This window comes from Hyla sarda, chromosome 6 (genome assembly GCF_029499605.1).
Source record: "Hyla sarda isolate aHylSar1 chromosome 6, aHylSar1.hap1, whole genome shotgun sequence".
In the NCBI taxonomy this organism is placed as follows: Eukaryota; Metazoa; Chordata; class Amphibia; order Anura; family Hylidae; genus Hyla; species Hyla sarda.
In genome coordinates this window covers 64,147,944-64,163,700 of record NC_079194.1, presented here as the reverse complement: position 1 = coordinate 64,163,700, position 15,757 = coordinate 64,147,944, and the positions used below count along the sequence as shown (strand labels likewise).

The window sequence follows — 15,757 nt, the reverse complement described above, 5'->3', positions numbered from 1 at the left end:
AAAGTAGAGGAAATGCCACCTTATGGCAACAGGACAAAGTACTGGGTGGATGTAGCCCCCACAGGAACCCTACGACAACATATAGAGATATGGAGGGATCTCTCTGGACACAGGTGCTGGGCAAAGATACAAAGACATGGCTACAAATGCGAGTAAGAAGCAAATGCACATAGCAACCAACAGCGTTGAAAAGGAACACCCCATCGTGGGTGAAACCCTGGACTAGTGTTGGGCGGTATACCGGTTCATACCGAATACAGAATATTTTTTTCCTGCACGACATGAATTTTTCCCATACAGCAATACCGGTTGGGCCCCTACCCCCCCCCCCCCTCGAATGAATGATTTATCAGCCACATTGCGCTGTCCCCACAACTAATCATATGTGACCCGAAGGCGCTGTTCCCCCCATATCGGGGAACGAATCATATGACACCCGCGAGAGCTGCTGCTTCACCACCATCCCCCCTGCCCCCAAATAATTATCAGCTGCTGCGCTGTACTGTACTATCCTGTGCCCGGGCTGCAAAAATAAAATAAACTTTATCTAGCCTTCCAACATTCCCCCGTTGCTCCAGAACCGGCCTCACTCACAGTCCCTCTGTTGCTCTTGCTGCTTCCTGGGGATGGGAACATTACAGAGCCATCAGCATATCACCAGCAGCAGCGATGTCCGGCCTCGGCCGGTGATAGGCTCAGCGCACTGTCATGTAAGAAGCCGGCCGGCTCCTTACATGACAGTGGGCTCAGCCTTTCACCGGCCGAGGTCGGACATCACTGCGGCCGGTGATACGCTGACGGCTCTGTGATGTTCCCATCCCCAGAAAGCAGCATGAGGCTCGCATCGCTGGACCATAAGGCCGGTTCTGGAGCAACAGGGGAACGTTGGAAGGTGAGAAATTTTATTTTATTTATTTTTGCAGCCCGGGCACAGGACAGCACAGTACAGAGTAGCGGCTGATAATTATTTGGGGCAGGGGGGATGGTGGTGGAGAAGCAGCAGCACTCGCGGGTGCCATACGATTAGTTCCCCAATGTGGGGGGACAGCGCACCGCCATGATTTACAAAAATACTGTGATACACATTTTTCATCATACCGCCCAGCTCTACCCTGGACCAGATGGGTGCTAACTGCGCCATCCTAGATGTGTCTAAGGCAACAGAGCAGGGGCCTGAGTCACCCTGCACAAGAAACCAGGACGGAAACCGCAAACATCCAAAAGTCGGACAGAATGGAAGACAGACTCAGCACCCAACGGTGTGTCACAACCATGCCCCTAGCAGACCAACGTGGCACTCTTAGAAAAGGGGAACAGAGTGCAGCTGTAGCCATGAAAAGCCATGTAACCTGCAGAAGACCCCCACACTTCATCTCCTAATGGTGTTGCACACCAGGACTGCTGTCGCAGATGTAAGAGATGAGGGATGCATGTGGGGCAGGAAACATGCAGACACAGAAAAGGTCCCATAAACCCATAAAGGCACACTTTGTGGAACTTCACATGAAAGGAGTCACCGGACTACAGTTGCGGGAGCGGCAGGAATGGGGGAGGTGACCTGGTGGAAAAGCCATAGGGATAGGGACCATGGCCACCAGGTCCCACATTCAGAAACACACACTAAAAGTGGGCTACCAGCCTGAAGCCATGAGAGCGGCAGGCATGTGGAGAGGGACCTGGTAAAGTAGGGAACCCCACGAATCAGCATGTGGCGCATTGCAGAGGGCCCATGGAGCAACATGGGAGACCCACCCGGAACTACGCCTAGGCAGTGGGTTAACTGAACTTCCGCCACGCATTGGGAAGTGTATGGTAGTTGACCCGACGTAGCAGTAAACCACAAACACTACTTTGAACCATCCCACAGTCAGTGGGGCCAATCTTGTGGGCGATCCGGTGGTGTAGGAGACCATGCAGACTAATGACTGGCTGCCTGGCAGCAGTCCCTTGTGCCTGCAAGAACCCTCTGACACAGTCCTCACAGCAACAGTGAGGTACAGGAAATCACAGCTATGCATGAGGTAGCCCAGAGATCGGAGACCCACAGCGGAGGAAACTGTGCAGACAACGGTGTGGCGTAATGAGTTCCCCTCCAGGCGCAGGTGATAAGGGGACACAGTCAGATAGGCAATAACTGTGCCCCTTTGACGCATGTGGAAGGGCAGTGAAGCCTAGAAGCCATGAATAGAATCCCCATCACCCTGCGAGATCAGGGAAAGCTTAGAAGCTGTGGAATGTATCCCCTTCGCCCTGTATAGGGTCCACAGGATACGCCAGGTAACTCCACAGGACACTGCACACTAGATGGGAGGTACCGGAACTTCAGCCACAGATACATCAGTCCTTGGAGAAGTGACAGGCGGCAGAGAAAACAATGCACACATCTCTCTGGCTTACTGGTATGGGTCCATGTAGACAACGGGGCACTCCAGCAGTCACCTCGCACTAGTAGTGGGGTAGAGAAATCCAGCAGTGAACACAGCAGTTGTGAGATGAGTGACAGGCAAGACTCCTGTCTGGCCTAATGCAAGCAGGAGACCTCGAACTGGACGTGGGGATCCGGGACAGAAGCCGTGGATGTGGCAGCCTGTGGAGGAGGAAATAATGTATGTAAACCTGAATAATATCTGCGGACATGGCAAACATGTTATGACAACTGGTGGTAGAGGAGAAACAGTCCTGACTGTAACCCCGGTATCTTCCAAGGGATCATGAAATCCCTGTGAGTGAGTCACATATGTCTCTGACAGAGTGAGAACCCTGGCAGAATCAGGTATGCCAGAGGCATACCTCAACTGACGCAATGTGTCACATCAGGTCCTGTACAGGGTGATGGAGACAAAGGGGCCCCCTATACAGTCCCAGAAAGAAAGAGCCCAGCAGCTATTTTTGGTGCACTGTACCCGAAGATACTGCCATATGGGGTCACAATGCATGGGGCGACGGAAGCAAGCTTTAAAAATCGGCCCCCGTTCTCAAAAATCCAGTAAATATATTGTCCCCACATAGGGGATGTATCAGATATTAAACTGACAAGAACAGATACTAAACTTGATCTTAGCCAAAAGGCCAAGAAGCAATAGATAGTACAGGCTAAGGCTGTAATTTAGTGTCCCCAGAGGTCAAAAGGGAGCATAGAAAATAAATAAGGCACAATTTAATTATAGGCCACAAGAGGGTGCCAAACACCACACCGGAGACGATTACAGGAATGACCCGTGGGGCACGCAAACCTGGAGAGGAGGCGCTTCCTGGCCTCCTGGTCCACGCGCTCTCGCGTGCCGCCATAGCCCCTAGAAAAATGGAGAGTAGGCGCAGCCTGGTCTCCTGGGGCGGGCTGGCTCAGGGGAAGAAGAAGGGCCGCCAGAGCCCTTGACTCCCACCGGCTGAGCCGCCAGCACGCTGCCGACCCCCGCAGTGGGGGAAAACATAGCTGACGGAAAGGAGGAACAGCAAGGCTGTTGAAAGGTGAGCCGGAAAATAACACCTGTGGAGGGAGCAGGACAGGACATAGTATGCAGATGCACAGCCATCCCATGAAACCCTGAGCGAGCCCTCCTGCAATAAAGGACAGAGTCCCTTTTTAAAGAGGGGAGGGGGGGGGGGGTGGAGTAACATACTCACTTGCGGACGTTATCTTCTATACTCACCTCAGGCGTTTTCAACCAGCTTATGGCTACGCTGCCCAGGCACAACGGAGGAGGAATAGTCTGCACTAGACTACTCCTTTAACCCCTTAAGGACCAGGCCATTTTACACCTTAAGGACCGGAGCGTTTTTTGCAATTCTGACCACTATCACTTTAAACATTAATAACTCTGGAATGCTTTTAGTTATCATTCTGATTCTGAGATTGTTTTTTCGTGACATATTCTACTTTAACTTAGTGGTAAAATTTTATGGTAACTTGCATCCTTTCTTGGTGAAAAATCCCAAAATTTGATGAAAAAATTTAAATTTAGCATTTTTCTAACTTTGAAGCTCTCTGCTTGTAAGGAAAATGGATATTCAAAATATATATTTTTTGGGTTCACATATACAATATGCCTACTTTATGTTTGCATCATAAAAGTGATGAGTTTTTACTTTTGGAAGACACCAGAGGGCTTCAAAGTTCAGCAGCAATTTTGAAATTTTTCACTAAATTTTCAAACTCACTATTTTTCAGGGACCAGTTCAGTTTTGAAGTGGATTTGAAGGGTCTTCATATTAGAAATACCCCATAAAAGACCCCATTATAAAAACTACACCCCCCAAAGTATTCAAAATGACATTCAGTAAGTGTATTAACCCTTTAGGTGTTTCACAGGAATAGCAGCAAAGGGAAGGAGAAAATTCACAATCTTCATTTTTTACACTCGCATGTTCTTGTAGACCCAATTTTTGAATTTTTGCAAGGGGTAAAAAGGAGAAAATGTTTACTTGTATTTGAAACCCAATTTCTCTCGAGTAAGCACATACCTCATATGTCTATATTAATTGTTCAGCAGGCGCAGTAGAGGGCTCAGAAGGGAAGGAGCGACAAATGGTTTTGGGGGGGCATGTCACCTTTAGGAAGCCCCTATGGTGCCAGGACAGCAAAGCTGGGAAGCCAATAATTCCGGGTCACCGGAGACCCGATTGACCCGAAATCCGCCGCAGATCGCTGGACTGAATTGTCCAGCGATCTGCTGCCATCGCCGACATGGGGGGTTATCATGACCCCCCTGGGCGATATGCCCCGATGCCTGCTGAACGATTTCAGCAGGCATCCGGCACCGGCTCCGCTCCAGATGGTTGCGGGGGGCCGGTAAAATACATGACGTTCTCATACGTCATGTGTCCTTAAGGACTCGGAAATTGAGACGTATGAGAACGTCATGTGTCCTTAAGGGGTTAAGCAAAATATGTAAGTCATATTCTCTTGATTTGCAATAGTTTTTCTAATATACTTTTTATTAAAGAAAACTGCCTTTGGAAAGCCCACCACTAGTGGTCCCCATACCTGCTGGGACACTGATCGAGTCCCTCAGCAGCATAAACGTGTCCAAGGGTCATGGACAAGAGATGGCTGATTGACAAGGAACACAGCCTGCAGCAACACTGCTGTAACACAGAGTTTTACCAAACATGTGCCTCCAGCTGCTGCAAAACTACAACTCCAAGCATGCCTGGACAGTCAAAGGATGTCTGGGCATGCTGGGAGTTATAGTTTGGCAAAAAGCTGTAGGCAGAGTAAGGGAGGGGGGAGGAATAATCACAGTGCAGGCAAGACAATTGCGGACAATTAAGAAGACATTGGGGGATATTTACTAATCTAGTCTATTCTGGGTATGCTTATAGACCAGTGTATGTGGTAGTCTCCTGTCTATTGTGCTCCTAATTTATCAAAGGTCTCACAGCCCTTGATAAATTCAGTGCTCAGACTTCAGGGTCTTTAGCTTAAACTGCATTTAGACCTGCTCCAACATGGTCTGACAATTCAGCGTATTTTGGGCAGATGCGACTTGTCGCACAAAAGTCGCACTTGATAAATTCAGCACCAATGCATTTTCCAATGCATTTCCGTCTAAAATAGATTTGCATGCATCATGTTCTAAAAATCCTCTAGAGCAAAAGTCGCAGAAAAGTCGCACATATTTAGACTGCGACTTTCTGTGCGACAAATTTAGACAGGAAATACCAGTCTAAATCCTTTGATAAATCTCCCCCATTGAGTAGCTATAATAGGCTATTTTTAGTAAAATTTGTGTGATAGATGCATAGATTACATGTACATGATCACAATGAGGCACTGATAAACATAACAGTTTTTTGTGGGATCTAACAGGTACACTTTAACAGAGCTGCATTTTATAATGGACATCTGAGGTGGTAGGTAATTCACCTCCTGCTTCAGCAGTGGCTTAGGATGTTTAGTCACTGTTTAGGTTTAGTCACTGCAGCACCACTCGCTCAGCCAGGCGGTATAATAAACCCAAACAAAGCAAGACATCAAAGAGAAGTATAAGACCACAAATAGTGCAAAATATATATGAAACAATACCTGTGTCTAGATCATTTCCATTGGCGGCTTCTCGTAACTTCCGAAGAGCTGTTAAGAGATAGTTAAATCATTTTAACAACTTTAAAACAGAATTACTGCAATGAAAGCATGGGTTGTCATCCCTAGGCTGGATTTACACAAAAAACTGGATGTGTGTGAACATAGCCTTATCCAGAAAACAGCTGAAAATAAAGCTAAAAACATGGACCAAAAACCAAGTGGGAACATAGCCTTAAAGGGGTACTGCGGCCATAGGACCCCCATACGATCTCCCAGCACTGCCGCAGCTCTGCGTGGCTAATGCTCGTGTCGTCGACCTCACTAAGATCAACAGACACGCCCCCTCCATTCAGCACTGTGTGAGGCGGGGAGGCACGAATGCTGCATCTTGCCTCTCCCACAGAGATGAATGGAAGGGGCCTGTCGGCCGCTGTGTCATGCTGCGGCCAACACGCCTCCTGCACGGGAAGAGCCGCGGGGGTCCCATCGGTCGGACCCCCCGCAATGAGACACTTCTCCCCAAATAGGGGATAAGTGTTTAATGGCTGCAGTACTCCTTAACCCCTTAACGACAACGGACGTAAATGTACGTCGGTGACGTGGTACTTAAGGCACCATGACGTACATTTACGTGCCGCCATGATCGCGAGCACCGAAGCGGTGCTCGCATCATGCGCGGCAGGTCCCGGCTGCTATCAGCAGCCAGGGACCCGCCGGTACTGGCGGACATCTGTGATCGTGCGATGTCCGCAATTAACACCTCAGATGCCGTGATCAATACAGATCACCGCATCTGCGGCAGTGCGGAACTTTGAATGGATGGCGCATGGATCCAGCATGGCGGCCGGAGGTCCCCTCACCTGGCTCCGGCCGTCTCCCGGGGTCTTCTGCTCTGGTCTGAGATCGAGCAGAAGATCACCGATAACACTGATCAGTGCTATGTCCTTATGATGGACTTAAAAAATTAAAAAAAAAAAAAAAAAAAGGTAAATGAATTTAAAATAAAAAAGTAAATAAAAATTTGAAAAATCCCTTCCCACAATAAAAGGTAAAACGTCCGTTTTTCCCATTTTACCCCCAAAAAAGCATGAAAAAAAATACATTAATACACATATTTGGTATTGCCGCATGTGTATAAGTCTGAACTATTAAAATATATTGTTAATTATCCCGTACAGTGAACGGCGTGAACATAGAAAAAAAAAAAAAGTCCAAAATTGCTGTTTTTTGTCACATTTTATTCAAAAAATGTTTTTATAAAAAATGAATAAAAAAGGAATAACCTAAGCAAAAGTGGTACTGATAAAACCTACAGATCATGGCGCAAAAAAGGAGCCCTCATATCGCCCCATATACGGAAAATGAGAAAGTTATAGGTGGTCAAAATAGGGCAATTTCAAACATACTAATTTTGTTAAAATGGTTTGAGATTTTTTTTTTTAAGTGGTACAATTATAGAAAAGCATATAACATGGGGATCATTTTAATCAGATTGTCCCACAGAATAAAGAAAACATGTCATTTTTACCAGAAAGTGTACAGCGTGAAAACAAAACCTTCCAAAACTTGCTAAATTGCGGTTTTCTTTTCAATTTTCCCACATAAATATTTGTTTGGTTGCACCGTACAATTTATGGTAAAATAAGTTATGTCATTACAAAGTACAATTGGTGACTCAAAAAACCAAGCCCTTATATGGGTCTGTGGATGGAAATATAAGAGAGTTATGATTTTTAGAAGGCGAGGAGGAAAAAACGAAAATGCAAAAATAAAATTGGTCTGGTCCTAAGGGACAACTGCAGCGCTAGCAAATTAGGGTCCAAATGTAATAATAACACAAGTTATATAAGTTTCTAAATGGGATCCATTATCTTGCTGGTCCCGTTTCTCCGCTATGCCACCACCAGATGTCATCTCGTGCGTAGCGTCGACCTTTTATTTTCTGTGGAGCCGCCATCTTGGTCGACGCTACGTCACAAATGCCCATTATGTTCCGGGGGATTGCTTCACTCCCCCTGCAAAGTTTTCCGAAGCTAGAGCGGGGAGGAGCAAGGGCAGAGGCCGAGACCGCACGTCTGCAGGACATAAGCCACGCCCCTTGGGTTCGGAAATCTCACTTCACACCCCCCCCCCCCCCTTACATTACACAAGAAGCAGGGGGAGAGCGGGGACGTATACAGCTCTGTACATAGCTACATACACAGCTCCATCCCCCGCACACAGCTCCATCCCCCGCACACAGCTCGGTATACAGCTCCATACACAGCTCCATCCCCCGCACACAGCTCGGTACACAGCTCCATACACAGCACCATCCCCCGTACATAGCTCCGTACACAGCTCCATCCCCGCACACAGCTCCATCCCCCGCACACAGCTCGGTACACAGCGCCATCCCCCGCACACAGCTCGGTACACAGCTCCATCCCCCGCACACAGCTCGGTACACAGCTCCATCCCCCGCACAAAGCTCGGTACACAGCTCCATCCCCCGCACACAGCTCGGTACACAGCACCATCCCCCGCACACAGCTCGGTACACAGTGCCATCCCCCGCACACAGCTCGGTACACAGCGCCATCCCCCGCACACAGCTCGGTACACAGCTCCATCCCCCGCACACAGCTCGGTACACAGCTCCATCCCCCGCACACAGCTCGGTACACAGCTCCATCCCCCGCACACAGCTCGGTACACAGCTCCATCCCCCGCACACAGCTCGGTACACAGCTCCATCCCCCGCACACAGCTCGGTACACAGCTCCATCCCCCGCACACAGCTCGGTACACAGCTCCATCCCCCGCACACAGCTCGGTACACAGCTCCATCCCCCGCATACAGCTCGGTACACAGCTCCATCCCCCGAATACAGCTCGGTACACAGCTCCATCCCCCGCACACAGCTCGGTACACAGCTTCATCACCCGTACATAGCTCTATCCCCTCCCCCTGCTCTGTCTCCCCAGGACCTCATCTACCACGGGGAAAACACAGAGCGGGGGAGGGGAGAGAAGACGTCCGTGCACAGCTCCTTCACCTCCATAATGATGTGTGAGGAGACAGACTGCAGGGGAATAAATATCATACTGGGGATGATTTCTATGTGTGTGAGGGGGGGGGGGTGACTCCTGAATGACACATGCTGGGAGTTGTAGTCCCTGTTATGTGTGTGTATGCCAGTGTTTCCCAACCAGGGAATGCTGGGAGTAGTAGTTTTGCAACATCTGGAGGCACTCTTGTTGGGAAACACTGGTGTATGGACTACAACCCCCAGGAGACTACTGAGATACAATAGAGGTGTTGGTGAACAACAACTCCCAGGAGACTACTAAGATACAATATAGGTGGGGGGGGGGGGGGGACTCCTGAATGACATGCTGGGAGTTGTAGTCCCTGTTATGTGCCTGTATGCCAGTGTATCCCAATCAGGGAATGCTGGGAGTAGTAGTTTTACAACATCTGGAGGCACCCTGTTTGGGAAACACTGGTGTATGGACTACAACCCTCAGGAGACACACAATATAGGTGTTGGTGAACTACAACTCCCAGGAGACTACCGAGATACAATAGAGGTGTTGGTGAACTACAACTCCCAGGAGACTACCGAGATTCAATAGAGGTGTTGATGAACTACAACCTCCAGGAGACTACAGAGACAACATGCTGGTATTATACCACAGACTGAAGACTCCTGAATGACACATGCTGGGAGTTGTAGTCCCTTTTGTGTGTGTATGCCAGTGTATCCCAACCAGGGCTGAGTTATATTAGTGTGCTGTGTATAACTCTACACTGGCTGTGTGTATATGTATATATACACACACACACACACACACACACACACACACACACAGCCAGCCAGCGCAGAGTTATACACAGCACACTAATATAACTCAGCCCTGGTTGGGATACACTGGCATACACACACATAACAGGGACTACAACTCCCAGCATGTGTCATTCAGGAGTCCGTCCCCCCGACCCCTCACACATACAAATCATCCCCAGTATGATATTTATTCCCCTGCAGTCTGTCTCCTCACACACCGAAATCCTCCCCGTGCAGTGCAGTCTGTCCTCCTCACACATCATTATGGAGGTGAAGGAGCTGTGCACGGACGTCCTCTCTCCCCTCCCCCGCTCTGTGTTTTCCCCGTGGTAGATGAGGTACTGGGGAGACAGAGCAGGGGGAGGGGATAGAGCTATGTACGGAGGATGGAGCTGTGTACCGAGTTGTGTGCGGGGGATAGAGCTGTGTACCGAGCTGTGTGCGGGGGATGGAGCTGTGTACCGAGCTGTGTATGGAGCTGTGTACAGAGCTGTATACATCTCCCCCTGCTTCTTGTGTAATGTAGTGTAATGTAATGTAAGAGGGGGGGGGGGGGGGGGGTGAAGTGAGATTTCCGAACCCAAGGGGCGTGGCTTATGTCCTGCAGAAGTGCGGTCTCGGCCTCTGCCCTCGCTCCTCCCCGCTCTAGCTTCGGAAAACTTCGGAGAGTGAAGGGGAGGAGGGAGAGCAGCAGCTTACAGGAAGGTGGTGCAGGGAGTCATGGGAAATGTAGTCTTTATGACATGGCTGCTTACTGCTACAGGTGGCAATTACAAGAGAATGGCTGTGCCAAATTTGACAAATGAGGTATCGTTGGAAAGATCTTTGAAAGAGCTATCAGATGAGCGCTGCAGATGTCCTTTAACCCCTTAAGGACACATGACGTTCTCATACGTCTCCATTTCCGAGTCCTTAAGGACACATGACGTATGAGAACGTCATGTGTTTTACCGGCCCCCCGCAACCATCTGGAGCGGAGCCGGTGCCCGATGTCTGCTGAAATCGTTCAGCAGGCATCGGGGCATATCGCCCAGGGGGGGTCATGATAACCCCCCATGTCGGCGATGGCCGCAGATCGCTGGAAAATTCAGTCCAGCGATCTGCGGCGGATTCCGGGTCAATCGGGTCTCCAGTGACCCGGAATTATTGGCTGATCGGGGCAGTCAGAGAGGGCCCCGAACAGCCATAGCCAGCAGGGGTGAGGTGGCACTGGTGCCACCTCACGATCGCCCTGATTCGTCGGACGGACGACCAATCAGGGCGCCTGCTGCGGGTGTCACTCCCGCAACCCGCTCCGCCCCTCTTCCGGAGGACGTGAGCGGGTGCGGGACGTGCACCCCGGGTGCTGGGGACCCCGATCCCCGGCGTTAATGTTGGGATCGGGGCCCCAGGAGCAGCGGCGGCGACGACGAGGGACTGACCTGATGTGGCTGGATTGTTGGAGGTGAGTGACAGCCTCCTGCTGTTGCTTAGCAACAGCTCCCAGCATGCAAAAAGGGCATGCTGGGAGCTGTAGTTATGCAACAGCAGGAGGCAGACCACCACAACTCCCAGCATTCCCTTATGGGCATGCTGGGACTTGTAGTTTTGCAACAGCTGGAGGCACATTCATTCTATGGAAAAGTGTACCTTTAGCTGTTGTATAACTACAACTCCCAGCTTGCACAATCAGCTAAAGTGCATGCTGGGAGTTGTAGTGGTGCATCTGGTGGTTGCATAACTACAACTCCCAGCATGCCCGTTGGCTGTCGGTGACTGCTGAGAGTTGTAGTTTTGCAATAGCTGAAGGCACACTGAGTTAAGTAGCAAACCAGTGTGTCTCCAGCTGTTGCATAACTACAATCCCCAGTATCCCCAGCCAAAGTAGTATGCCTCCAGCTGTTGCATAACTACAAGACCCAGCATGCCCTTCCGCTGTCCGTACATGCTGGGGGTTGTAGCGTTTGCAACAGCTGAAGGCACACTGGTTGCAAAACACTGAGTTTGTTACCAAACTCGGTGTTTCACAACCAGTGTGCCTCCAGCTGTTGCAAAACTACAACTCCCAGCATGTACTGATAGACCGTACATGCTGGGAGTTGTAGTTTTGCAAAAACTGGATGTTCCCCCCCCCCAATGTGAATTTACAGGGTACACTCACATGGGCGGAGGATTACAGTAAGTATCCGGCTGCAAGTTTGAGGTGCGGCAAATTTTCTGCCGCAGCTCAAACTGCCAGCGAGAAACTACTGTGAACCCCCCGCCCGTGCGACTGTACCCTAAAAACACTACACTAACACACAAAATAAAAAGTAAAAATACACTACGTATACACATACCCCTACACAGCCCCCCTCCCCTCCCCAATAAAAATGAAAAACGTCTGGTACGCCACTGTTTCCAAAACGGAGCCTCCAGCTGTTGCAAAACAACTACTCCCAGTATTGCCAGATAGCCGTTGACTGTCTAGGCATGCTGGGAGTTTTACAACAGCTGGAGGCACCCTGTTTGGGAATCACCGGCGTAGAATACCCCCATGTCCACCCCTATGCAAGTCCCTAATTTAGGCCTCAAATGCGCATGGCGCTCTCACTTTGGAGCCCTGTCGTATTTCAAGGCAACAGTTTAGGGCCACATATGGGGTATCGCCGTACTCGGGAGAAATTGGGTTACAAATTTTGGGGGGTATTTTCTGCTATTACCCTTTTTAAAAATGTAAAATTTTTGGGAAACCAAGCATTTTAGGTAAAAAAAATATATATTTTTTTACATATGCAAAAGTCGTGAATCACCTGTGGGGTATTAGGGTTCACATTACCCCTTGTTACGTTCCCCCAGGGGTCTAGTTTCCAAAATGGTATGCCATGTGTTTTTTTTTTTGCTGTTCTGGCACCATAGGGGCTTCCTAAACGTGACATGCCCCCCAAAAACCATTTGTCGCTCCTTCCCTTCTGAGCCCTCTACTGCGCCCGCCGAACAATTAACATAGACATATGAGGTATGTGCTTACTCGAGAGAAATTGGGTTTCAAATACAAGTAAAAATATTCTCCTTTTTACCCCTTGCAAAAATTCAAAGATTGGGTCTACAAGAACATGCGAGTGTAAAAAATTAAGATTTTGAATTTTCTCCTTCACTTTGCTGCTATTCCTGTGAAACACCTAAAGGGTTAATACACTTACTGAATGTCATTTTGAATACTTTGGGGGGTGTAGTTTTTATAATGGGGTATTTCTAATATGAAGACCCTTCAAATCCACTTCAAAACTGAACTGGTCCCTGAAAAATAGTGAGTTTGAAAATTTTGTGAAAAATGTCAAAATTGCTGCTGAACTTTTAAGCCCTCTGGTGTCTTCCAAAAGTAAAAACTCATAAATTTTATGATGCAAACATAAAGTAGACATATTTTATATGTGAACCCCAAAAAAATATATTTTGAATATCCATTTTCCTTACAAGCAGAAAAGTTAGAAAAATGCAAAATTTTAATTTTTTTCATCAAATTTGGGGATTTTTCACCAAGAAAGGATGCAAGTTACCATAAAATTTTACCACTAAGTTAAAGTAGAATATGTCACGAAAAAACAATCTCAGAATCAGAATGATAACTAAAAGCATTCCAGAGTTATTAATGTTTAAAGTGACAGTGGTCAGAATTGCAAAAAACGCTCCGGTCCTTAAGGTGTAAAATGGCCTGGTCCTTAAGGGGTTAAGGCCAAAATGGGCCTGGTCCTTAAGGGGTTAAAGCCAAAATGGGCCTGGTCCTTAAGGGGTTAAAGGAGTATTCCAGCGCAAAATAACTTATCCCCTATCCAAAGGATAGGTGATAAGTTATAGATCGTGGGGGGGGGTCGAGCGCTGGGGCCCCCCGGGATCTCCTGGACGGGGCCGTGGCAGTCAGCAGGAAGTGAAGTTTCATCCCCAGCAGAAAGCCTCATGTATCTCTATGTGGTACATGGAGGGGGCATGTCGGCCACCGCGTCATGCGGCGATGGAACGCCCCCCTTTCCAGAATACTGCTGCGGCCCCAGCACTCGGACCCCCCACGATCTATAACTTATCCCCTATCCTTCGGATAGGGGATAAGTTATATTGCACTACAGATCTACTTTAAAGGGGTACTCCGCCCCTGGCATCTTATCCCCTATCCAAAGGATAGGGGATAAGATGTTAGATCGCCACGGTCCCGCTGCTGGGGACCCCGTGGATCGCTGCTGCGGCATCCCGCCATCATTACTGCACAGAGCGAGTTCGCTCTGTGCGTAATGACGGGCGATACAGGGGCCGGAGGAGAGTGACGTCATGACATCACGGCCCGTCCCCTTAATGCACGTCTATGGCAGGGGGCGTGACAACCGCCGCGCCCCCTCCCATAGACTTGTATTGACGGGGGCGGGCCGTGACGGCACGAGGGGCGGAGCCATGACGTAACGATGCTCCGGCCCCTGTATTGCCCGTCATTACGTGCAGAGCAATCTCGCTCTGCGCAGTAATGATAGCAGGGTGCTGCAGCAGCGATCCCTGGGGTCCCCAGCAGCGGGACCCCGGCGATCTGACATCTTATCCCCTATCCTTTGGATAGGGGATAAAATGTCTAGGGGCAGAGTACCCCTTTAAGGTAAGTTCACACACAGCATACTTGCAAAAATATCTGTGACTTAACCCCTTAACGACCTGCACCGTGTATATACGGCGCGGCCACGCAGCAGGTCTGAGCTCGCTTCATATCCGTTTGGTTCCTGCTGCTGTCAGCAGCTAGGACCCGCAGCTAATGCCGGTGATCAGGCCGATGCCAGTCATTAACTCTTTAGATGCTGCGATCAAAGTTGTGGCATAGCATTAAACAATGTATGCAATCTAATGACTGCATGTAATCTCCCATGGGGACTAAAAAAAAAATTGTGCAAAAAATTATAATTAATAAATGTGATTTAACCCCTTCCCTAATAAAAGTTTGAAGCACTCCCTGTTTCCCTCCCAATTAAAAAAAATTTAAACAAAAATATACAAACATGTGGTATCGCCTTGTGCATAAATGTCTGAACTATAAAAATATAATGTTAATTACCGGTAAACCGCACGGTGAATGGTGTATACATGAAGAAAAATAAATAAATAAAAAGTATCAAAAAGTCCCATTAAAACAAAAATGGTACCAAAAAAAAAAATAAATAAAAAAAAAAACAACAAATCAGGGCGCAAAAAATAAGCATAGCCCATATATGGAAAAATGAAAAAAGTTATAGGGGTCAGAAGTGTACATTTTAAAACATGCTAATTTTCGTACAAAGTTATACATTTTTAAGAAGTAAAACAAAATAAAACCTATATAATTTGGGTACCGTAACCGTTTAGACCTACAGAATAAAGATAAGGTGTCATTTTTACCGAAAATTGCGCTGCATAGAATCAGAAGCTTCCAAAGGATAGGGAAAAGATGTCTGATTGCGGGGATCCCGTTGCTGGGGACCCCTGGGATCTCAGCCGCAGCACCCCGCTTTCATTACTGCACAGAGCAAACTTGCTCTGTGTGTAATGACGGCCGATACAGGGGCCAGAGCATCGTAACTTCACGGCCCGCACCCTCAATACAAGTCTATGGGAGGGGGTGTTGCAGCCAGTCTGGGGGCGGAGTACTCCTTTAAGGACGCAGCCTTCTAAAAATGCAAACTTTAAGATTTTCATCCACAAAGTAGTATGAGGGCTTGTTTTTTGCGCGACCAGTTGTTCTTTGTAATGACGTCACTCACTTTACCATAAAAATGTATGGCAAATTTAAAAAAAAAAAAAATACTATTTGTGGGGGGAAATTGAAAAGAAAAACGCAATTTTGCTAATTTTGGAAGGCTTCGTTTTTACGCTGTACAATTTATGGTAAAAACTAGGGATCGACCGATTATCGGTTTGGCCGATAATCACGATT

General features: G+C 48.2%; 1 protein-coding gene and 1 non-coding gene across 2 annotated transcripts in view; both read right to left on the bottom strand.

The window, feature by feature from the left end:
* ANKRD54 (ankyrin repeat domain 54) overlaps positions 1-15,757 on the bottom strand; it is a 36,323-nt gene that overhangs the window by 18,711 nt on the left and 1,855 nt on the right. The window contains exon 2 of the mRNA XM_056523985.1: positions 6,026-6,073. Within this exon, the coding sequence (XP_056379960.1) occupies positions 6,026-6,073 (48 nt within the window). The remainder of the gene's footprint in view (positions 1-6,025; positions 6,074-15,757) is intronic.
* LOC130277850 (U2 spliceosomal RNA) lies at positions 2,888-3,081 on the bottom strand. Its single transcript, XR_008845611.1, has one exon. It is a non-coding gene; the product is annotated as a U2 spliceosomal RNA (small nuclear RNA).